General features: G+C 48.3%; 2 protein-coding genes across 3 annotated transcripts in view; both read left to right on the top strand.

The window, feature by feature from the left end:
* GRPEL1 (GrpE like 1, mitochondrial) overlaps positions 1-24394 on the top strand; it is a 972139-nt gene that overhangs the window by 137518 nt on the left and 810227 nt on the right. The window lies entirely within an intron of this gene.
* Positions 1385-24394, top strand: part of AFAP1 (actin filament associated protein 1) — a 122481-nt gene continuing 99471 nt past the window's right edge. The window contains exons 1-4 of one of the 2 annotated variants that reach the window (XM_050792101.1): positions 1385-2015; positions 2139-2267; positions 6022-6119; positions 20435-20543. In XM_050792101.1, coding sequence (XP_050648058.1) covers positions 2141-2267; positions 6022-6119; positions 20435-20543 — 334 coding nt within the window. In that variant the 5' untranslated portion in view covers positions 1385-2015; positions 2139-2140. The remainder of the gene's footprint in view (positions 2016-2138; positions 2268-6021; positions 6120-20434; positions 20544-24394) is intronic. The other variant, XM_050792102.1, reaches the window with a different exon arrangement.

Below are 24394 nucleotides of genomic sequence, written 5' to 3'. Positions count from 1 at the left end.
GACAAGTGGCAGTTTCCTAACGGTTAGTTGTGATGTGGCATCTGAAGCTGTGCCATCCTCTGTTACATTAGAATATTTTAGTTTATTTTGCACTTTAGGTGGATCTTTTACCCATATATGATTTCGTAACATCATGGTTCACTGAGTTGTGCAGATCTTCCAAGTAAATGTCAGCATATGACATTATGCAATATAAATCACACTCGTTCATGTCACTGCTGATCTCATTAGAAAAACCTCAAGTATGAGGAGGCAGTAAGCTCCTATGGGGTGGATACAAAGTTTCAAAAATTCTTTTTTCACTTGGACACTCAACTTCTATTCTTGGCCACAAGTGCTGTCAGTTGTTTACCTTGAAGTGATGAGCTCATGTGTTCATTCTTGAGAACATGTCTGCCAGGTACTCAAGTCTCAGTCATTGCAGTTTGCAGTAAAGATAGTACTGAGTACAACAGGTGGCTTCGGGTGGCTTGGAACTCAGACACTCACAGAGTGATTTTTCTCTAGACGGCCGTGGGACTTCGTGTGCAGGAGGGCTTCATGTGTGCTTCCCATGTCATTCAGTGGGACGTTAAAAAGGTGTGTCTTGGCCGGCGCGGTGGCTCACGCCTGTAATCCCAGCACTTTGGGAGGCCGAGGCGGGCGGATCACGAGGTCAGGAGATCAAGACCATCCTGGCTAACATGGTGGAACACCCCGTCTCTACTAAAAATACAAAATATTAGCCGGGCGTGGTGGCGGGCGCCTGTAGTCCCAGCTACTCTGGAGGCTGAGGCAGGAGAATGGCATGAACCCAGGAGGCAGACCTTGCAGTAAGCTAAGATTGCGCCACTGCACTCCAGCCTGGGCGACAGAGCAAGACTCCGTCTCAAAAAAAAAAAAAATGGTGTGTCTTCAAAGGTTGAGATTTAAGAAAAGCGATGATTTTTTATTGCTTCGTCAAAGACAAAGGAGTTTTTTTTTTTTTTTTGGAAGGAGTCTCATTCTGTCTTCCAAGCTGGAGTGCAGTGGCGCGATCTCAGCTCACTGCAACTTCTGCCACCTGAGTTCAAGTGATTCTTGTGCCCCAGCCTCCTGAGTAGCTGGGATTATAGGCACATGCCACCATGCCTGGCTCATTTTTGTATTTTTAGTAGAGATGGCCATGTTGGCCAGGCTGGTCTTGAACTCCTGACCTCAGGTGATCCGCCTGCCTGGGTCTCCCAAAGTGCTGGGATTACAGACGTGAGCCACTGTACCCAGCCCAAGTGTTTTTTTTTTTTTTTTTTTTTTTTTTTTTTTTTTTTTACCAGAACAAAACTGTTATGGTGAAGGATATCATGACCGCTAGTTTGGTGTCACTGCCTTGATTCATGCTAAGATGCTAGCAGTTTTACCCTGGCATTTACACCATTAATGCAGGAAAAGGTGAATAATGTCTTAGCATTCTGAAAATAGTTTGGGCCTTGCACCTTGGGCCTTGTGGGCTCCTTGAAAGGAGGAGTTTACATCCCCAGAGGCTAAGATCATCATCTACAAACTGCTGACCTAAGCCAGTATTCCAGTCTTGCGGGTATCAGAGGAAAAATCAAGTCAACCATCATCCTAGAAGGAAAGGGCATGGTGGGGAGTCAGCACCTGAACTTGTATTTACACCGGCCTAGCCTCGGCATCTGGCGTCCTTTGTACTAACAGCATAAACATGCTCACAGTCGTCCTGGGCTGGAGCTAGCTTTACAAAAGCAGAGAGCTGGGTGTTGACTTTCTGAAGCCATGCCCTACTGGTTATTAGAAAACTCTTTGGCATTTTAAACTCCCTTCTCCTTCTTGACATTGAAATTTAATATCATGGAATTGACACCAAATGATGATGTCAGGCCTTTGGGTTGTGACACCATCTGTTGGCAGCCTGGCTTTGGAGCTTCTCCCAGTTGAATTTTGCTGCCTTAAAGCAGAAGGGAAGGAGTAGTGCATTTGTTAAGAAGAAGATGCTTGAATCTTTTAGTGGACCTGCTTTCAGCAGACTTGTTTTTCAGGTCAGAATACTATATCCAGTGATCAAGCCAAACATGAAATGCTTCGAGTAGGACTCAGCATTCGTACTTAGATATTTGCAGATCACTGGGTCTAATAATACCCTTCTTCTCTTTTGTTGTCAGCAATGGAAGAGTTAATAGTTGAACTTCGTCTCTTTCTTGAACTCCTGGACCATGAATATCTAACCTCAACTGTCAGGGAGAAAAAGGCAGTGATAACCAACATTCTGCTGAGGATACAGTCATCCAAAGGTGAGTCTCATTCTGACGCCTGCTTTTTCTTCTTACAGTGTCTTGGCTTCTAAACCGTCTTTAATTTTACCATCTTTCTAAGATATATTTGTTTGTTCTTTAACTTACAAACTTATTTATTCATGAAGTTTTCATTGAGGGTTTACACTTGTGCCAAGTTCTGTGTTGGCTGCGAGGTGTAGAAAGATAAAGCTTTGAAGGAGCTAATGGAATCGTGTGTTGGGAGTCCCCAGGGCAACCCCAGCGTTTGGAGATTACCTGGAAGGACTCACCGGACAGGTTGTTCTTTCTCACGTGCAGGATGCACTGCAGCCGTAGTGAGGATGCACAGCCCGACGGGCAGATTGGGAGGGAGAAGACACAGGCGGAACGTGCAGGAACCTATAGGCCAGCTTCTGTGTGCTCTGTCCCTCCCACGAGGGTCACACAGAGCACACTCTCTCTCCAGCAATAAAAACGCAGTAAGCTCTGAGTGACGTTTTTGTTCAGGCTCGTCAGAGACTCAGTGGCCAGGGTGTTTCCTTGGGTCTGGTCCTCTAGGCACCCTCTGCCTGGCACACACCAGAATTCCAGGACAGGCAGGGTTTCAGCACAACCGTGTTGTTTACATAAACAGTACAGGCACAGTGAACCACCCTTGTCCATCAGGGAATGGTGGGAGCACTTCTGAAATCCACGTTCCCAGAGGCCAGCCAGGGCCAGCCTCACAAGCAGGCCCCGCTGGAGAAAGCAGCCTTGGGCCTGCTGTGTTAACTCTTTCATGCACAGTGAGTAGGACGAAAAAACAGGCAATGAGAAAGCCCGCTAAGTACTGCTGTGGAGAGCCCAGAGCCTCATGAGAGCGCCTAAGAAGTGAGTCCACACCAGGTGAGTGAGAGACTGGGGTGTCGGAGGGTCTGAGGAGGGTTCCTGGATGATGTGATGTGAGAATCTTGAGGACTCTGTGGAGATAATCTGCTGGATGAGATGGAGGATTTTTCTTTTCAACCTCGTTATTGAGATGTGATTCACAGGCCATGCACTTCACCATTTACAGTGTACAATTCATTTATACGTTTATGTGAATTCTCTTAGTATATGAAGCCATGTATGACACGATTAGATTTGCATTCTGGAAAGCTCGCCTGGCCAGTCTGGAAGATGGGCTGAAGGATTTGGTAGCAGTTTGAACGTGGGTGGCTTGGGGAAACCTGGGTGGGCGATGGGGCCTGTTACTCAGATGAGAAAGCAGGATAGGGACCCTATTCTGAGGCAACATGAAATATTAACTTTTTTTTTGTTTTTTTCTTTGAGACAAGGTCTCACTGTCACGCAGGCTGGAGTGCAGTGGTGTGATCACTGCTCACTGCAGCGTTGACCTCCCAGGCTCAGGTGATCCTCCCACCGCAGCCTCCCTAGTAGCTGGGACTACATGTGTGCACACCACAACACCCAGCTAGGTTATTTTTGTAGCTGAGTGTTTGCCATGTTGTCCACGCTGGTCTTGAACTCCTGGGCTCAAGCAGTCTGCCCGCCTTGGCCTCCAAAAGTGCTGGGATTATAGGCATGAGCCACTGCGCCTGGCCTGAAATGTTCACTTCTGAAGTAATTTTGTTACTTCCCTGCTCAGACTCTTTCATCTGTCAGCCTTTGCCTCTGGTCACGGTCAGACTCCTTCGGCCGTCCTGCAAGGTCCTTTGTCATAGGTGGTTATGAGTATGAACTCCAAAGTTAAACTGGCTTTTTGATTCTGGCCCTACCTGTTACCAAACGTGCAACCTTTCACAGGTTACTTACACTTTTTTTACTTTAGTTTCCTCCTTGTAGAAAAAGTGCTAATGGTATTGACCTTATGGGATGTTGTGCGGATTGAATGAGATGGTATCAAATATTTCAAAACAGTGCCTGATGCATAGTATGTATGTCAGCTATTGATGACCGTTTGCTTTCCCCTGATTTCCTGTCCTCTCTTCCCCTGCCAAGTGAGCTCCGGCACTGGTCTCTTCACGCTTCCTTCTGGATGAATCTCCTGATATTTTTCAATTCATGAATTCTTTCTTCAGCTCTTTAATCTGCTTTAAACTGATCTATTGATTTTGTGTATGCATGTGTCATTTATCCTTTTCCTTTCTTGCGTTTGTTTGTTTGTTTGCTTGTTTGTTTGCAGTTCTCTACCAAAGTTCTTTTCTCCATTGCAGCTCCTGGGACTCAGACACTGGGTCTTTCCGTGTTTCAATTCCTGGCCTCTAGCGTAGTACTAAACCCATTATAGGTGCTCGTTGTTAAGTCAGTATTTTTACAGGCCTTTCCAAGTGAGTGTTAGGTGTATAAAGAGTATTGTGCCCAGATTAAAACTTGCTTCTCCCTTCTTCCTGCCTGCACTGGTGTCGTGTTCATCACCTTTCCTAGTAGTTCGTTGTGTATGTATTTGTCTTTCCAACTTGAATATGAGTGCCCAAGAGGTGTGAGCTTGTATCAGTCATGTCTTCCATAAAGTATGGCTGTGACAGTATCTGACTTTAAGAAGATACTTAATAAAAATTTATTGATTCCCAGGAAGGTGTCTATTCTGTTACTACATGGGTGAGTCCTGCCTGCCCTGAGCAGAAGCTGAGAGGGAGCAGCTTTCCCTTTGAGACGCAGCACGGCGCTGAGGGGCATGTCCCCCATTTCCATCTATGAGTGCTTTCATTAGTTTCTTAGCTTCCCTTCCCCTTCCCTTTCCCCTTCCCCTTCCCTTTCCCCTTCCCCTTCCCCTTCCCTTTCCCCTTCCCCTTCCCCTTCCCCTTCCCTTTCCCTTTTCCCCCTTTTTTCCCTTCCCCTTCCCCTTTCCCTTTCCCCTTCCCCCTTCCCCTTTCCCCTTCCCCTTCCCCCCTTCCCCCTTCCCCTTTCCCCTTCCCCCCCTTTTCCCTTCCCCTTCCCCCTCCCCCCTTTCCCCCTTCCCCCTTCCCCCTTTCCCCTTTCCCCCCCCCCCCCCCCCTTCCCCCCCCCCCCCCTTCCCCCCCCCCCCCTTCCCCTTTCCCCCCCCCCCCCCCCCCCTTCCCCCCCCCCCTTTCCCCCCCCCCCCCCCCCCCCCCCCCCCCTTCCCCCCCCCCCCCCCCCCCCCCCCCCCCCCCCCCCCCCCCCCCTTCCCCCCTTTCCCCCTTCCCCCCCCCCCCCCCCCCCCCCCCCCCCTTTCCCCCCCTTCCCCCCTTCCCCCCCCCCCCCCCCCCCCCCCCCTTCCCCCTTCCCCCTTCCCCCCTTCCCCCCTTTCCCCCCCCTTCCCCCCTTCCCCCCCCCCCCCCCCCTTCCCCCCCTTCCCCCCCTCCCCCCCCCCTTCCCCCTTCCCCCCCCCCCCCCCTTCCCCCCCCCCCCCTTCCCCCCCCCCTTTCCCCCCCCTTCCCCCCCTTCCCCCTTCCCCCCTTCCCCCTTCCCCCCTTCCCCCCCCCCTTCCCCCCTTTCCCCCTTCCCCCCCTTTCCCCCTTCCCCCCTTTCCCCCCCTTTCCCCCCCTTTCCCCCCTTCCCCCTTTCCCCTGTTCCCCTCCTCTCCTCTCCTCTCCTCTCTTTTCTTTTCTTTTCTTTTCGTTTTCTTTTCTTTCACTTTGTTTAAGCTGTCGGTTCTTTACCTGTAAAATGGAGAAGAATAATACCTAACCCTGCAAGACTGTTGTAAAGGATTAGAAAAAATAAATATTTGCAAAGTGTTCAACACAGGGTTCAGGAACTGATAGATGCTAGTGATACCATTCTCATCCCCATTTTCATCCAGTTTTGTGGTTCTGGTTAATTCTTACAGGTTTTGATGTGAAAGACCATGCTCAGAAGCAGGAGACCGCTAGCAGCCTGCCAGCCCCTCCTCAGATGCCCCTGCCGGAGATCCCTCAGCCCTGGCTGGTGAGTCAAGGCCCCACCATCTCAGCGGTCTGTGCTGGAGGCCTGGGGGTACTTACGGGCTCCAGGGGCCTGTGATGGAAGCCCAGTGTGGAAGAATGGAGCTCTTATTTTGCTCGAGGCACTCCTTTGAGTCTATTTGTAGGGCTGAGAAGCTGTTAGTGATAGCTAGTTGGTAGACTAAGTGTAGCCTCCCCTTAGGAAGCTAGCATTTCTTTGCACTGCCTCACACCACCATAAATTATGTATAGCAGGAGCTACAAATCCATAGACATCTTATGTCAGATTAAGAAAAACGAAAATGAGGGGATTTAACAGATAAAAGTATCTGTAGACCTTGTGGACTTGACCCTCTTCTGAGTTAATTCTGAAGTTGAATACCTTATTCTGAAACTTTAATAGTCGTTGTTAGACTTCTGGGGTTAACTATCCATATTTTTTCCAAGAGAGAAAAATATGTACATATTTCAGGAATGTATACTTTAGTTTCATGCATTCAAATTCAAAATTTGTGTTTTTAAAAAAGTCTGGCGACGCCCACAAACGCAAACTTTTATGTATCATTCAACTTTTTCTACATTTGGCCGTTTTCTAACTTGTTTACTCAGGGAATTCAGAGTGTCATTCAAAGTTAGGGCAAAATCGGTAGCAATTGTCATCCTGTGTTTGCTTTCAGTGTGAATCTTCTGATGATCTCTCTGCCAGGATAGGAACGGTGGGAAGGCAGGGCTGTTTCTCATTCACCTCCGCTCTGCCTGGGCCTGGCGCAGTGCTCAGGAGTCTTGGAGGGACTCAGGGATTCTCACTGCAGTGGGTACAGAGGGAAACGAGCACTTACGGAGTGCCTGCCACACACCACCGTAAATTACAACTCATTAACTCCCACAACTCGGCCTCGAAGAACCCCTAGCACTTCTTACCAGGGGAAGCATATGTACACCCATTTTTTTTTTTTTTTTTTTTTTTTTTTGAGATGGAGTCTCGCTCTGTCACCCAGGCTGGAGTGCAGGGGCCGGATCTCAGCTCACTGCAAGCTCCGCCTCCCGGGTTCACGCCATTCTTCTGCCTCAGCCTCCCGAGTAGCTGGGACTACAGGCGCCCGCCACCTCGCCCGGCTAATTTTTTGTATTTTTAGTAGAGACGGGGTTTCACCATGTTCGCCAGGATGGTCTCGATCTCCTGACCTTGTGATCCGCCCGCCTCGGCCTCCCAAAGTGCTAGGATTACAGGTGTGAGCCACCGCGCCCGGCCTTGAGGCTCAGTGAAGGTGTGTGGTTTACTTAACATCATAAAATAAGTAGAGAGGGCAGAGTTTGCAACACTTGTTTCAAATTCATGCTTTTCTCAGCAATACTAGTTCAGAGGTGTGGCCGCAAATCAGTTGCAAGCGTGCTTCAGACAGGAGAAGACTCTGAGCGTTGAGCCTGTCCAGCGAAGCGGAGTCCAGGGAGGCCACAGGCCGCAGGGGCAGTTCAGGAGCAAGGCCGCCTGCTTCCCACTCCCACGCTGCCTCAGACTTCTCGTATGATTTGGGGAGATTAATGTAACCTCTGTGCCCCAGGATTGTCCAGGAGATGGAAAGAGCAAATATATCTCAAGTGCTTAGGATTTATTTGTTTATTTATATATTTATTTATTTAGAGACAGAGTCTTGCTCTGTTGCCCAAGCTGGAGTGCAGTGGCACATCTCAGCTCACTGCAAGCTCCACCTCCCGGGTTCATGCCATTCTCCTGCCTCAGCCTCCCAAGTAGCTGGGACTACAGGCGCCCGCCACCGCGCCCAGCTAATTTTTTATTTTTTATTTTATTTTATTTTATTTTTTTTTGAGACGGAGTCTCGCTCTGTCGCCCAGGCTGGAGTGCAGTGGCCGGATCTCAGCTCACTGCAAGCTCCGCCTCCCGGGTTCATGCCATTCTCCTGCCTCAGCCTCTCGAGTAGCTGGGACAACAGGCGCCCGCCACCGCGCCCGGCTAGTTTTTTGTATTTTTTAGTAGAGACAGGGTTTCACCGTGTTAGCCAGGATGGTCTCGATCTCCTGACCTCGTGATACGCCCGTCTCAGCCTCCCAAAGTGCTGGGATTACAGGCTTGAGCCACCGCGCCCGGCCTAATTTTTTATATTTTTAGTAGAGACGGGTTTTCAGCGTGTTAGCCAGGAGGGTCCCGATCTCCTGACCTCCTGATCCACCTGCCTTGGCCTCCCAAAGTGCTGGGATTACAGGCGTGAGCCACTGCTCCTGGCCGCTTAGGATATATTTAAGTCCTGGACTCTAACCCCTCCTCAGAGCAGCACTTTTCAAACTTTAGCCTTCAGCTAACCACCAGCCATCTTAAAGTACAGATTCTGGTTCACCAGGTGTGGATGGGGCCTTTGATGCTGCCCTTTTCTCTTCCCTCCTCTCCCCTTTGCTACTCCCCTCCCCCTACCCCTCCCCTCTCCTCTCCCCCACTCCCCTCCCCCACTCCCCTCCCCCACTCCCCTCCTCCCCTCCCCTCTTTCCTCTTTCCTCCTTCCTCCGTAGGGTCTTGCCCTGTCACCCAGGCTGGAGTGCAGTGGCGCATCCATAGCTCACTGCAGCCTCAACATCTTGGACTCAAGCAGTCCTCTCTCCTCAGCCTCCCAAGTAGCTGGGATTGCAGGTGTGAGCCACCATGCACAGCCAAATGTTTAATTTTTTTTTTTTTAATTGAAAAAGGGTCTCACTGTGTTACTGTCTTAAACTCCAGGCCTTCAGTGATCCTCCTGCCTTGGCCTCCCAAAATGCTAGGATTACAGGTGTGACCCACCCCACCTGGCCACATTTGCTGTTTTTAGATATAATGTGATATTAAAGTCCAGAAATATGTAATTGTTAATTTAAAAGATGAAGAGCTAGATGGGAAATCAGTAGTTCTTCCATTTTCTGGCTTCATCTTCTGGTTTATTTTCATTTTTTCTTTGTGAGATTGTCTGGAATCTCTGGCTCCCCTGTGATGGGTCTTATATTTCATCGTCACATGTCATATTGGGAAAGATGTTCTGAGATGGAGCGGGAACTGAGAACAGTTAGAAGCAGCCGGGGCTGGGTGCGCTGGCTCACACCTGTCATCCCAGCACTTTGGGAGGCCGAGGCGGGTGGATCGCCTGAGCTCAGGAGTTCAAGACTAGCCTGGGCAACACAGCAAAACTCCACCTCTATAAGAAATACAAAAATTCGCCGGGTGTGGTGGTGTGCAGCTGTGTGTGGTCCCAGCTACTTGGGAGGCTGAGGTGGGAGGATCACTTGAACCCGGGAGGTGGAAGTTGCCATAAGCCAAGATGGCACCACTGCACTCCAGCCTGGGAGACCAGGCGAGACTCCGTCTCAAACAAAAACCTGCTGGGCGTGGTGGCTCACACCTGTAATCCCAGCACTTTGGGAGGCCAAGGTGGGCGGATCACCTAAGGTCAGGAGTTCGAGACCAGCCAGCATGGCCACCATGGTGAAACCCCGTCTCTACTAAAACCAAAAAATTAGCTGGACGTGGTGTTGGGTGCTTGTAGTCCCATCTACTTGGGAGGCTGAGGCAGGAGAATCGCTTGAACCCCGAAGGCAGAGGTTGCAGTGAGTCAAGATCGAGCCACTGCACTCCAGCCTGCATAACAAGACCGAGACTCCATCTCAAAAAACAAAACAACACAAAACAAGACCACAAAACCAAAACAAAAGAAGCAGCTGGAAGAGTAGCAGTGGTCCTGTGAGTGTCGTGGACTCTTCTCTAGTGCTGCTGCAGTACCCTCCCACCTGCTGCGGACCAAACTGCATGTCCCTGACATGCCTGCTGGGTGGAGCGGAGGGATGCCAGTTTCAGATGAAGAGTTCTCATGACTGCTCAGCATTTTCTACCATTTTCAACCATCGAATGATCGATTCGTTTCTGTGTTGTCTTCTTCCAATATAGTTTATTACTTATTCATTCATTCATCCTCTTTCTCCCTCTCTCATCCTCTCTCCTTATCTCTTGCTCTCCCCTGGCCTGTGATCTGCTCCTGCCTTTGGCAGGAAAATGGTTGTGGCAAACTAGCCTGGGTTAAGGTATTTATGAGGCCCTTCTGTTATAATCATAACTGGTCATTCAAAAATGTTGGTTAAGGTAAGAAAATTTTAAAAAGATATACATTACATGTGCTTTAAATATGTTAAGTTTAAATGAATGATTTAAATGTTGGAATTACAGGTGTGAGCTGGAGTGCAGTGGTGCGATCTCAGCTTACTGCAAGCTCCGCCTCCCAGATTCAGGCCCTTCTCCTGCCTCAGCCTCTCGAGTAGCTGGGACTACAGGCGCCTGCCACCATGCCTGGCTAATTTTTTGTATTTTTAGTAGAGACGGATTTTCACTGTGTTAGCCAGGATGGTCTCGATCTCCTGACCTCGTGATCCGCCCGTCTCGGCCTCCCAAAGTGCTGGGATTACAGGCGTGAGCCACCGCGCCCGGACCTCTGATAGTTTTTTTTAATCACTGCTACTCTTCCAGCTGAATTTGGGATTCAGCAAGTCAGCTAGTCAATAAGTACATTAAGTTTGCCTTTAGTGAATTGGCTTTGGGCTAGTTGGCTGTTTTGCTATTGGTGAATTGACTTTCAAGAGAATTTGCTTATTGTGGGGTTAAGATGGAATGGGTAGGCAGCTGTGCCAGGCAGAGGGTGTGCTGTAAATTAAAGCACAAGCCAGAAAAACAGTCAGGTATACTAGGAGCGTTGCAGATAGCTCTGCCTTGCTGGATAATGGGATTTGGGCAGGAAATCCACACATGAGGCCAGATTTCTCTGCAGAGACTACATTACAAAGGACCTGTGGGTTGTGATGAGAAGTTGGGGATGTATTGTGAAACAGACAGTAGCCGTCGAAGGGCACTTTCAGTGTACGATTTGCTTCAGCTAGGTTCTATTTCCCATGCATTGAACCACGAGTGCACTTTATTTTTACCTCATTTGTGGCATGAATTGAATATTGCCTTTTGTCATAGTGTTTCATGGTATAAACTCTTTAACAAATAAGGTTATCTTTTACCTTTTTATCCTTTTTAGTGCCTAGGAGTGCTTCATGCCTTTATTCAATAGTTAATAAAGCCTGAGGTGCCCCGTGTGACATGGTGCTTCTTTCCACCTGGCTAATGTGTCTTTGGAAGTGCTTGCAGGAGAGTAGATTGTGTGTGTAGCGTGAAAATCTTGAACATCTGAATCTTTGAAGTCACAAGTGAGGGATGTAGCATGTTTCACATTCTGCTTTATCTTCCTGGCTTTTTAAGGGGAGACTTGGATAGGCTAAAATATGCATCTATTCAAAAACACTGTTTGTGGGAAGCGCTGTGCTTTTCTTTTCTATTCTTGCTTTTCTTTTCTTTTTTTTTTTTTGAGACAGTCTCACTTGGTCGCCCAGGCTGGAGTGTAGTGGCGCGATCCGGGCTCACTGCAACCTCTGCTTCCCTGGTTCGTGCAATTTTCCCACCTCAGCCTCCCAAGCAGCTGGGACTACAGGCGCGCGCCACCTCGCCCGGCTAATTTTTGTATTTTTAGTAGAGACAGGGTTTTCACCATGTTGCCCAGGCTGGTTTCAAACTCCTGGGCTCAGGCAGTCCACACGCCCCGGCCTCCCAAAGTGTTAGGATTAGAGGCGTGAGCCATCGCTCTTGGCCTGTGCTTTTCAAAAGATTCTCATCTTTGTTTCAAGGGAGAGCTGTGCAACTATCAGACTGATTGCATTTCATTTGCAGCAAGTGCTGAAAGAGCATTTGAAAAGGTGAGCCCCAGGTCCTGGGAAACAGATCCCATCTGTGTAGACGTTGGCTACCTTCACCCACTGCCCAGCTCGCAAGCAGCCGGCTTGCTAAAGGGGTCTAACTGGATAAGCGCCATTTCTGCTGCTCCCCCACCCTTCTTCAGCATAGCATATTGCGCCTAAACATAGGGGTATCTCAGATCTTCACGGCTCAGGAGAAAAAAGAGCAAGCTAGGCTCCTTTTGGGGCTATGATGCAGTACATACAATTCTAGATCAAGGCATTTTCTGGATATATTTTCATTTGGTAAACAGCCTGAGGTTATATCATGTTTCAAGGGGTAGCAGGGAGCAACTTAATTCGTTGGTATTTTAGGACCAGAGCTTATGTAAACGTGATACTTTTTTATGCCAGCAGATTATAGCGAAGTTTCCTTTTATTGTGGTAAAATACCCATAACATAACATTTACCATTTTAACCATTTTAAGTGTACAGTTCAATACACTTAAAATGACAGTTAAGTATCATGAAGTATGTTCATAGTATTGTGGAGCCATCACCACCATCCAGCTCCCTACTTTATCTCAAATGGAAACTCTGTCCTCCTTAAACACTAACTTCCCATTCTCCCCTCACCCCCTACCTCCTGCCCCTGGCATCCACCGTCTCTAGGAAACGGTGAAGTTTTTTGTTTGTTTTTTTGAGATAGGGTCTCATTCTGTTGCTCTGACTGGAGTGCAGTGGCATGATCACAGCTCACTACAGCCTTGACTCCCAGGCTCAAGTGATCCTCTTACCTCAGCCTCCCTAGTAGCTGGGACTACAGAGGTACACCATCACACCTGGCTAATTTTTGTATTTTTTTTGGTGGAGACAGGGTTTTGCCATGTTTCCCAGGCTAGTCTTGAACTCCTGGGCTTAAGTGATCCTCCCACCTCACCCTCCTGAGTAGCGGGGACTACAGATGTGAGCCACCACACTCGACCTGAAACAGTGAAGTTTTGATATCAGGTGTTACCGTCTTCCCATTGATGCATTTCGCCCTTTCTCAGGTACTTTCACAGCAACCTTGTTATCTCTGTTTGACAGATGACATTATGAGGCTCTTTGAGATTATGTGACAAAGTTGGCTTTTTTACCAGTTGCAGAGTTGGGGCTAAAGCCCATGATTTAAAACAAGAAAATCATTCGTTTTCCCGTGGCGTAAGATGTGACCCTTTGGTGGATCTGAGCCATCTTGTTTGCCTTTTCCACCCGTCTTTCAGGAATCTCGGAGTTTGGCTCATGTATAATCCCAGTGGCATCTTTGTTTTCAATTCACTTTATGGCTGGATTCCACTCTATCCTGTTTCCGCCCCTGGTGGGCCGCCTCGCCTTCCATCTGGATGCCTGCCTGCTGGTAGAAAAGGGAGCGGAGATGACATGGCCCCACAGGGCTTTCATTCTTTGTCATGCATAAGTAAAAGGAGAGAAACTTGAAGAAAATATGTGAGACAATCTTCCCAGTGTTTACTCAAGCGCTGTGTGGAATGCAGACTTAACAGTGATCACAATGGATTGGGGTGTAATTTGGATACAGACTTGCATTTTGCCAAGAAGAGTGTGTACTCAGAATTCTTAGTGTTAGGATTGAAACCGTTTTTGCAGCTTAAACTATAAAATTTTATTATCCTCAGTTTCCCTCAGCGGCATGGATTCCTTCCTGCAGACGAGCAGCGGCACAGGAAGTTTAGATTACGGCATGAATGCCGTAGGGTGCTGCTAAAATACTCACGTCGGTTAGAAAAGGGTTGTGTCAATATGTGATAGAATTGGAACTTGAGCCCTGATTTTCTTATTTCAGATTGGCTGTTACTCTTAACAGATTTTGAGGTGTCACTGTATATTTAAAATTAAAGTCAGAAAGGGATTTCAAATGCTAGGTGTATATATTTCTCAGCTAAGATCAGCTCTTGTCATTTATTGGTGTTTTCCTGGAAAGGACTAAGCAACAGATCGGGGCAGGGGTAGAGAAGAAGGTGGGGAGCAGCAGACAGAGGGTGGAGTGCCTGCCACGCGGCGGGTGAGGCGAGGCGAGCTAGGCAAGCGGCAGCCAAAGGCGTGAAGGTGCTGGGTCTGCCTTGGGCGCGGGGAGGGGAGTCTTCCTAAGAAATGACGCCTCTGCTCGTGCTGTGTGATATGGGAGCAAAAGGTCTGGACCTGTGCAGTCTTGGTTGTTCGGGTCGTTGGTTCCTTCCTCACGTCTTGTCCGCTGGGCCCCCGCGGGGTAGGTGCTGAGGCTGCAGGAGCACCGCGCTGTTGTGCCGCAGCTTCCAGGTCAGCAGACTGACTTCTGTGGATGAGCATGTCCAGCCCCGGGCAGGGTCTTTAATCTCTTGAGCCTCGGTGTCCTCATCTGTGAAATCACAGTTGAGATGCTGACATCTGAGTGTTATTTTCTGAACAAGAGAAAATATGTATCGAGCATCCCAGGACAGTGGCTGACACCTTGTAGGCGAGTGGTCAGTACAGGTTGAGCGTCGTGAATCTGGAAATTTGAAATGGTCCAATGAACATGTCCTTTGAGCATCATGTCAGTGCTAAAAAAAAGTTTTGGATTTTGGAGCATTCTGGATTTTGGATTTTTGGATTTGGGATGCTTAAGCAGTAAGTACATAATGCAAATATTCCAAAATCCCCCCTTCCCCCCCAAAAAAAATCAAAATCAGAAACATTTCTGGTCCCAAGCGTTTTGGAAAAGAGATCCTCCACCTGTAGTAATAACAATAATAATTATTACTCTATTTATAACATATCATGTTACAAACAATTATTTATTTATTTGAGATAGCATCTCACTCTGTCACCCAGGCTGGAGTGCAATGGCATGATCATGGCTCACTATAGCCTCAACCTCCTGGATTTGAGCAATCCTCCCACCTCAGCCTCCCTAGCAGCTGGGACTATAGGTGTGCACCATCATGCCTGGCTAATTTTTGTATTTTTTTTTGTAAAGATGGGATTTTTGCCATGTTGCCCAGGCTGGTCTTGAACTCCTGGCTTCAAGCAATCCTCCTACCATGGCTATTATTATTATTATTATTGGAAAGATAATTCTGTGAATTCTCTTTTTGTTTGAAGAATTTGCTTTTCCTTAAAGTAGCAAAGACAGATATCAATGGGCTTTCCTGTCTAAAAGACGGGAATTAAAGTTATGGCCAGTACTATAAGCCCGCAAGCCTAGGTTATATTACTGTGCTATTGTGTAAATACTAGTTTTCTCTAATGCCAGATGGAGACCTTACAGCAGAAATTTACGATACCTGAAAGTAGATAAGATTTTCTGAACTAACAGGTTCGGGAGCTTTTACTTAAGTATTAATTTGAGGGAGAAATATTTGAGTGAATTTGAGAGTTACCTAGTCACTGGCACGGTGCCGGTTCTGTCTTATTTCTAGGGCACAGCAGGGGTGAAGATCAGTCCTTCTCTAAGGAAGGTAGTTTCTCATACTTCTTTTTCAGTGTCAAAAGATGCCATGGTGGTTAGAATTTGGACCCTTGTTTTCTTTTTTTTTTGAGACAGAGTCTTGCTCTGTCACCCAGGCTGGAGTGCAGCGCAGCAATGTTGGCTCACTGCAACCTCCACCTCCCAGGTTCAAGCAATTCTCCTGCCTCAGCCTCCTGAGTAGCTGGGATTACAGGAGCCCTGCCACCACGCCCAGCTAAGTTTTGTATTCTTAGTAGAGACAGGATTTCATCATGTTGGCCAGGCTGGTCTCGAACTCGACCTCGTGATCTGCCCGCCTAGGTCTCCCAAAGTGCTGGGATTACAGGCGTGAGCCACCGCGCCCGGCCCAAGGATCCTTGTTGCCGTAGCTTGTGTTTTGTGAGTGGCAGCCCAAGAAACAGTGGGGCCAGATGCAAGACGTATTAGGGGCATGTGCACGGACTGGGTCTCTCCTGATAGTGGGGGAGAGTTGAGTGACTCCACAGTGGTGTGTGGGGCTGCCACTCAGTTGTACATTTGAGGGACTTGCTCTGCCCAGAGATTCGCATGTCCTTTATCCTTTGGGAAGACACAGGGTAGGCTGCCAATGGAATTTTGGAAGAGGTAAAGTTGGCTTTGTTGTCTGTGGACCTGTAACTTTATAAGAATGCTGGAATTGGACTCTCAGAGCTGGGGTGGGCCCTGGAGGTTGTTCTGACACGATGCCCTTGTTCTAGGTGAGGGAATGGGGACGTGGAGTCTTGGCAAGGTTGCAGAGGTGCAGGAACAACCTGGCCTTGGATGTGAGTGGCTGTGCACCTGCGTCTTCCTCCCTTCGCCCGACTCTCTTACTTCCTGCCTGGCTTCTGCTTCCCCGTGGCCCCTGTGGGAAACCTGCCTTCCCTGCTGTGTACTTTTTAGAATTCCGTTACTTGTGCTTTCAGTGAGTTCTTATATATTGGAAAGGATTGGAAAGACTTGATCCTCTGAAAGCAGTGGCGGTAAGTGACAGTTTGCTCATCTTTTCGCCCCTTCTCCTGTTTGACTTTAACAAGCCTGAAGTGTCTGAAACCCCTGTGGTCGATTTCAACGATAAGTGGTATTGAGAGTGGAGCGACTCTCTAGCAGTATTATTTTCTGAGGGGGTATTATTTCAAAATGAAAGTGGTTTTATTTTTTAAAATGATTTTTAAAATGTCATTCTAGGCAGAAAAGGCAGGCGTTCCAGATTGCATATAGAAAGAGGAACCACTAGGAGCACTCTTGGTGAAGGACCTTCTGCCTTTGTGTGTATGTAAGCGCAGACACTCACCTCTTACGTAGAGGGGTCATAGTACACCTGTGTTCTTTCATTCAGCAGTATCTCTTAGAGGTTAATAAAGTCAATGGCCATACACATGCACTGGCCTTTTAAATGTCTATCTGGATGTAGCAGTACATCTGAGCATTCTTCTCTTGAACATTTAGATTGTTTTAGATTTTACTAAACAAACTTTTTTTTTTTAAGGGCTTTTTTTTTATGTGATGTTTCTTTTTTTTTATACTTTAAGTTCTAGGGTACATGTGCACAACGTGCAGGTTTGTTACATATGTATACTTGTGCCATGTTGGTGTGCTGCACCCATCAACTCGTCAGCACCCATCAACTCGTCATTTACATCGGGTATAACTCCCAATGCCATCCCTCCCCCCGCCACTCCCCATAATAGGCCCTGCCTGGTGTGTGATGTTCTCCTTCCAGAGGCCAAGTGATCTCATTGTTCAGTTACCACCTATGAGTGAGAACATGCGGTGTTTGGTTTTCTGTTCTTGTGATAGTTTGCTGAGAATGATGGTTTCCAGCAGCATCCATGTCCCTACAAAGGACACGAACTCATCCTTTTTTATGGCTGCATAGTATTCCATGGTGTATATGTGCCACATTTTCTTAATCCAGTCTGTCACTGATGGACATTTGGGTTGATTCCAAGTCTTTGCTATTGTGAATAGTGCCGCAATAAACATACGTGTGCATGTGTCTTTATAGCAGCATGATTTATAATCCTTTGGGTATATACCCAGTAATGGAATGGCTGGGTCATATGGTATTTCTAGTTCTAGATCCTTGAGGAATCGCCATACTATTTTCCACAATGGTTGAACCAGTTTACAATCCCACCAACAGTGTAAAAGTGTTCCTATTTCTCCACATCCTCTCCAGCACCTGTTGTTTCCTGACTTTTTAGTGATTGCCATTCTAACTGGTGTGAGATGGTATCTCATTTTAGTTTTGATTTGCATTTCTCTGATGGCCAGTGATGACGAGCATTTTTTCATGTATTTGTTGGCCAACAAACTTTTTTTTTTTTTTTTTTTTTTTTTTTTTTGAGACAGAGTCTCGCTTAGTCACCCAGGCTGGAGTGCAATGGCGCGATCTCGGCTCACTGCAAGCTCCGCCTCCTGGGTTCACGCCATTCTCCTGCCTCAGCCTCCCGAGTAGCTGGGACTACAGGCGCCCGCCGCCTCGCCCGGCTAATTTTTTGCATTTTTAGTAGAGACGGGGTTTCACCGTGTTAGCCAGGATGGTCTCGATCTCCTGACCTCGTGATCCGCCCGCCTCGGCCTCCCAAAGTGCTGGGATTACAGGCGTGAGCCACCGCGCCCGGCTTAACAAACTTTTATTGAACATCCTTATGTGGTTTTTTTCTCATGTGACCAATTGACCCTTCTGACATATGTTTCTAGAAGTGGAATTATTGGATCTAAAGGCATACTCAAAAGGTTGTGCCAAGTACATGACCACCAATAGGGTTTGAAAGCGTCTACTCAGAACCCCATCGATTCAGAGAGTAAGTTCCTTGGGGCACTGAGGAAAGGAGTCTGACCTGTACTAGTTCACAGACGTTTGTTTGATTCAGCTATTTGTCGTGCTTTTCCGGGGCATGAGTAGTTTGATTGTTTGACCATGCTAAAAGGAGGTTGGAATATGCGGCGTCTCAGGAATAAAAGATACTCAGTGAATCAAGCAGCTCTTTTCCAAAAGCAGCTAGCAGAGATTTTAACTTGGATATGGACTCCTGTACAGACCTTGCCTGGTGCTGGGCCCCATGTGTCAGGTTCTGTTGCCTCTGTAGGATGATATGAAGGACCTGGAGATGGTCCAGCCTAATGCCACACTATGATGACAGTTTGGGAAGCCAGCCTTCTGATAGGGGTGCAAAGGAATTGGAGTTATTTAGCCTCGGGAACAAGGACTGGGGGCGGGAGGGAGGTAACTGTCTGTGAGTCCCTGAAGAAATGTTGTGCAGATGGTCTGGAGTGAGTTCTCTTCTTCATCTGGTGAGAGGAAGGAGTGGGTTGAGTCTGCAGTGGGTGATTAGTCATTCACAAAGGACTTCTTGGCTTCAGAGATGAGTTACATGGAAAGCGATGGAGTTACACTTTCTGGAGAGTTTACGTTAAAAAAACACAACAGCCCCAGACTTTCAATAGAACCTTGTTCTACTTGGAACTGTAACTGAGTAGATTTTAATTTGGGGCCTCTGCTCTGTTCCATTCCTTGTGACATACCTCTTCCCAGCTTGTTTACAGAATCTAGGTAGTGGGAAATTGTTGCATGCTGTTCATACGAAAAAGAGGGGAGAGAGAGAATATGAATATTAAAAAGGTCTCTAACAGACAGACCTGGTGTTTGAAAACTCCAGCTGGCAGTTACTAGTGTCTGAGCAGATTTAGATTCTGAGCCTCAACTTCTGTATCTGTAAAATATAGTGTAATAGAATGCGTTGCCTGAAGGATTCCTGCATGGATAGATTGACGTTCCTGTAGCCAGTGCAGAAGTGTCTAGCACAGTGCTGGGCAGATCGCAGATGCTGGGCGAATGCTGGCTTTCCTGCCATTCGGCCGCCTCTGTTGGCAGAAGAACCAGTGAGAGACACACCAACAAGTCCTGTAGATGGTCTTAGGAGGGAGAGGCTGGGGTGGTTCAGAGCCATCAGGAACATTTAAGAAAAGAGGGGACCCGAGCAGAGTCCTAAAGGCCAGGTGGGATGTAGGTTGTCCCGAGGCATGGAGTGAGCCCCCAGCTTGTCCATATTCTAAGGCTGTGGCTTCACAACCAGAGAGTGTTTCAGTCTCTGAGTTTGTTAAAAAATTGTGATGGGCCAGGCACGGTGGCTCACGCCTGTAATCCCAGTACTTTGGGAGACTGAGGCAGACGGATCACGAGGTCAGGAGTTCAAGACCATCCTGGCTAACACTGTGAAACCCCGTCTCTACTAAAAATACAAAACTTAGCCGAGCGTGGTGGCGGGCGCCTGTAGTCCCAGCTACTCGGGAAGCTGAGGCAGGAGAATGGCGTGAACCCGGGAGGTGGAGCTTGCAGTGAGCAGAGATCGTGCCTCTGCACTCCAGCCTGGGTGACAGAGCGAGACTCCAACTCAAAAAAAAAAAGAAAAAAAAGTGACATGATTGGTTTTAATAAGGAGTAGATTCCATCTCTGGAGAATAACTTCTACTTTGTTTTAGAGAGTGGCTCCCAGCTGATTTTTTTTTTTTTTTTGAAGTTTTCCTAGCACACAGTAGGGATATAGTGAGAATGTGGGCAGGCCTCACTCATGCACTCAGCCAGTGTGGCTCACCAGCTCACTCTGTAATGAGTGCTGGGTGCACCTGAGCATCTGTGTGTCCCAGGAGCCCACCGCCTATGGCAGGGCCATGGAGTCCCAGAGTCTGCGTCTGAGGCCTGCGAGGGTTGGTGTGTGTGGGGATAAAGGAGAACGCAGACGCTGTCTCAGACCCCTGGGGCAGCAGCATCTGAACAGGCCCAGTCCTGCATGGGGGAAGGGGAATTCCGTGTCGTGGATACTCCAATGAGACTGCTGCACACGCTGAACCCGGAGATTTGGTGTGGACCGGACGGCATGTGGCCGGGGCTGGGGCATGAATGCACGCAGGAAAGTAAGAGAGACACATCAGGACCAGCCTTCCAAACCTCTTTGTAGGATGAGGTTCTCTTTTCCGAAGACTTTACGAAGGAAAGAGGAAAAGACTGGCCACATTCATTAATTGGAAATCCAGAATTTCCTTCTAACTGTCACGCTAATTTCTGTGTCGCTTTTCCTTTCTTCCTCAGCCTCCTGACAGTGGGCCTCCGCCATTGCCAACGTCCTCCCTCCCAGAAGGTTATTATGAGGAAGCTGTGCCGCTGAGCCCCGGAAAAGCTCCGGAATACATCACATCAAGTGAGTGGCCAGCCCCGCCCAGCACGCTGCCTTTGTGATTGGCAGGACTGTTGCAGAGCCTGTCCCCTTTCTGGGTAGGAAGGGGAACAGGGCATTATAAACCACCACGGGCCAAGTGCTTTTTGAACCCAAAGAGGTTGTCAGTACAGGAAAGGTTTTGAGAAGGACACCAAGACTAAGGAAGGACACTCACGTACAAGCCTCTATTCCAATTGCTGTCTTCCTTGTGACTCAAAGGTAGTGAATGCTTATTGCTGTGGCAACAGGCATCATCTTTGCAGAAGAGAAATGGCAATTTGTGGTATATGTTTTGGTGTGTGCTACAGCCCCCACTTCCTTAGTCTTTGACCTTCTTGGGCTGCACCCATCCTCCCACGATTAGAGCATTTTCCACCAGGCTGGCTATCGGGCTGGAAATAATTGGGTACAACACAAACAGGCATCTTGGTCATAGACTTTTGGTTTTTTCTTTTTTTTGGGGTACAGATTCTATTAGATGATTTTTGCTAAGCCCTGGTTCTCCTGGCCCCAGTTAGTGGCCTGTTGGTAGCACTCAGAAGTACCTGTTTGCTAGTACCCAGCTTCAAGTTCAGATGAAGCATGACGTGCTGATGTTGAATCTCCGGAATTCATTTTTGAATTGGTGGCTCCATGTCTCCTTTCAGCATCTGTCAGGCAGGGAGCTACCATCTCATAAGAAAGTTGAATACCTGAATGTATGTCAACTTACGGAATCCAGCTTGCGTTTTAAAAACGAAAGGTAGGTAAGTGGAAAGTGACAGAGTGGTTGCCGATTGTACTCGGGAGGCTTCTGTGCGTGGTCTCCAGCCTTATCTGTCTCCTAAGGGAAATACTCTCCTTTTCCCCAACGTTGTTATACTGTTACCCGCCACATAGAGACTTTGCATTTCAGATCTTTCTCTCCTCGGCAGTCTACGAGCACAGTTATTCCACCAAAGCAGGATCTGTCTTGATGACTGGAAGGAGGTTGTTACAGGAGATTCCCCTGTTGGCATGCTTCTCTGAGTGCGGAGAAGGGCTGTGGAGAAGCCAGGCCAGCTGGACTGCATGCCCCTGAGGGCGCCGGCTGCTCCTCCTTGCCTGTCTCATCAGCTTCTAGAGCAGTCGAGGCATAGACTGGGCTGAGTGTCAATACACAGTTGTTGTGCTCTGGATGAGAAAAGGGGTAGTTCTGATAAGGTGGTCATGGATTTTTCGGTTTTGAGAATAATTTATCAACTCTTTAAGAAGACAGTAGATTAATGGGAAAACAAATTAAATGTCTTGATACAACTCAGAACTTCACTGGGTTCCTTTCTTTGTAATGGCAGTGAGTAAAGACAAGTATGTTTTCTTCTTGAGGGTATTTTCTAGCATTTGGAACGTTTGTCTCCGGCCTTCCCCCTGCAGGGTACTTTCAAGGCTGGAAACGGGGATTGTTTGATTTTGGGGGCTGTTGGTCATTTTCATTCGGGGGAGCTGCACATAGCTGGCGGGTCACGGCCCCTTCAGGGGTGCTGTTCCTCAGCCGCTGAGTCCGGAAGAAGAGGGGACCGGGGAACTCAGGCCTGGGGAATGAGGAGACAGCAGTGATGGCGCACAGTGGCTTCTCCAATCACAAGTCTGCCGTGGGACGCTCAGTTGATAGCCCCAGGACACAGCCGCCCCTCCCTTGCAGAGCAATAGCCGGTGGTTGACTTGTCTGCTCAGTTCAGGATCATATGGCCCTCAGTTAGATACGAACTTTGAGATGGTTTTGTCGAACCTATGTGGGTTGTGGTCTCATCGGAGAAGCCAATCCGTTTCACATGTCACGGAGGGAGGAGTTTATTGAAGGAATGAGGCCGTCTGCAGTTGCGAGAACTTCTTCCTTGGAAGAAGCACAGGCAGTTTCTGCTGTGTCTGGTCAGGCTGGCAGCTGGGAAGAAAGCTGGATGAGGATTGGGGAAGAGGAGGGACAGACAGACGGGAGCCTGCGTCTCTCCCAATGGCACGGGTGACCGGCAACAGCCCACGTGAGCTGCAGCAGTCCCTGTCCCCATGCCAACCTGCAGTCTGGGGCCACTGCTTCCCTCTGCCCTCCACATCATTCCCAGATTTCTCTCAGGGCCACCCTAGCCCAGAATCATCTAAGAAAGGGAATTTTGGGAAGTGTGATTCCAGCCTTGCTAGGTTGATACAGTAGAAAACCACCATAGTTTATCTTTGGTCAACTTGGTACCATGCATACCTCTTTTAGCCACACTGAGTTTCCAAGTAGAGACGAGCAGCGCATGGTTGAGCCTAACATAATTCACCATCACCCAGGTGACAGAAAATCCCCAACTCCCCACAGAGGAGACAGAGCCCCTTTGTCCAACATTTGGATGACATCCATTCTCTTCTAGAGCCTGTAAACCAGATTCCAAGATATTAATACAAGGTTGACTCCTGTTAGCGCTTCTTATGTGAGATGGTAGGGGCCTGGGAGAGGGAGGAAGAAGAATTCATTTCTGTGTACACAGTTATATTCTTATCAAAACAAGGAAGAAAAGCCTAGAACAGGTTCAGTCTCCACACCTGGTCAGTGTTCATGGCTAGAATCGACCACTTCCTTCTACTGTCCCTTTCGTATTCCCGCTGCCCTCAGCAAACCTCTTGGTTGGTCATGGTTTTTTTCTTGGTGGGTGATCCGACTTCCTTTCCTGCAAGATCTGGACCTTCAGTAGCACTTCTGTATTGGATGGCCATGACTTTTCATTAACTTTAATCAGAGGGTGTGAGAACACAGAGGGGGCACTCAGGGGGTCTTCCAGGTCCCCTGAGTGTTCTTCCTTACTCCCACTGTGGGGTAATGCCACTGTGGGGTAATGCCACTGTGGGGTAATGTCACTGTGGGGTAATGCCACTGTGGGGTAACAGCTCCTCACGGTTGGGGTCTGTCACCTCAGCCACTGCCGGAGCCGCTTCTTTGCCTGTTACTGACATGAGGAGCCCAGTGTGGCCAGGTGGCAGCTTCTGCTTCCAGTTTAATGAAACCATTGCCCTGTCTTGCCCTTAGACCCATGCAGTCCAGCATTTTAGGGAAGGAAAGCAAACATTTCGTTAGTGGGTCACTGGGGGTGACAGGGAGAGGAGGCTCCTCGCGTGTCACCCCTCGATTCTTGGGCTATGAGTCTGGGCTGTGGGAGAAACAGTACCACCAAGTCAAAACCTATATTGCCAGAAGATACTCTGAAGTCTGTTGCCCCCAAGCCCATAAGCTGTCACCAGTTGGTTGGCACTCTAACTGGATATTAAAAATATATGTATTTTGACCTATTGGGCAAGCGACTTCAGGGTGCTGGAGACTGCGGCAAGGTCAGTGAATTTCCTGAGCACAGAGCCATTGTCGTGTACTTCATTTGCTGTAAATGAGTTCCCTGGTCAGAAGCAATGGTGTGGGGATCCCATCGTGGAGAACAGGACGTTCCCTAAGGCCCTGTGGACCTAGAAGGCAAATTTATTTTAATGATCTCTTCATGATGGAAGTGGACCAGTGATAACAACCTGCCATGAGGTGCCAGCTGATATCCCAGGGATGGTGTCAGGGCGTAGGGGTGGGGTGGGGAGGTTGATGTTGGCGTCTGCTGTTGGCAGGTAGGGTACTCGGAAGTACCTGGAGTCGGATTAATTTCCAGGAGTGAAGTCCGTGTTGCTGAGTTCATGCATAACCTCTATTCCTGCCATCATGTCCACATGTACATGAGCCCATTTGGACAAGAAGTCTGGGGAATGAGGCTGACTGATATAGAAACAGTGGGTGGTGGTATTTACCCGAGTATGGAGAATGAGGCTGACTGATGTAGATACAGTGGGTGATGGTATTCACC

This window comes from Macaca thibetana, chromosome 5, assembly GCF_024542745.1.
Source record: "Macaca thibetana thibetana isolate TM-01 chromosome 5, ASM2454274v1, whole genome shotgun sequence".
Lineage (NCBI taxonomy): Eukaryota > Metazoa > Chordata > Mammalia > Primates > Cercopithecidae > Macaca > Macaca thibetana.
Note: the sequence above shows the minus strand (reverse complement) of the source record. Positions and strands in the feature narration are given on the sequence as shown.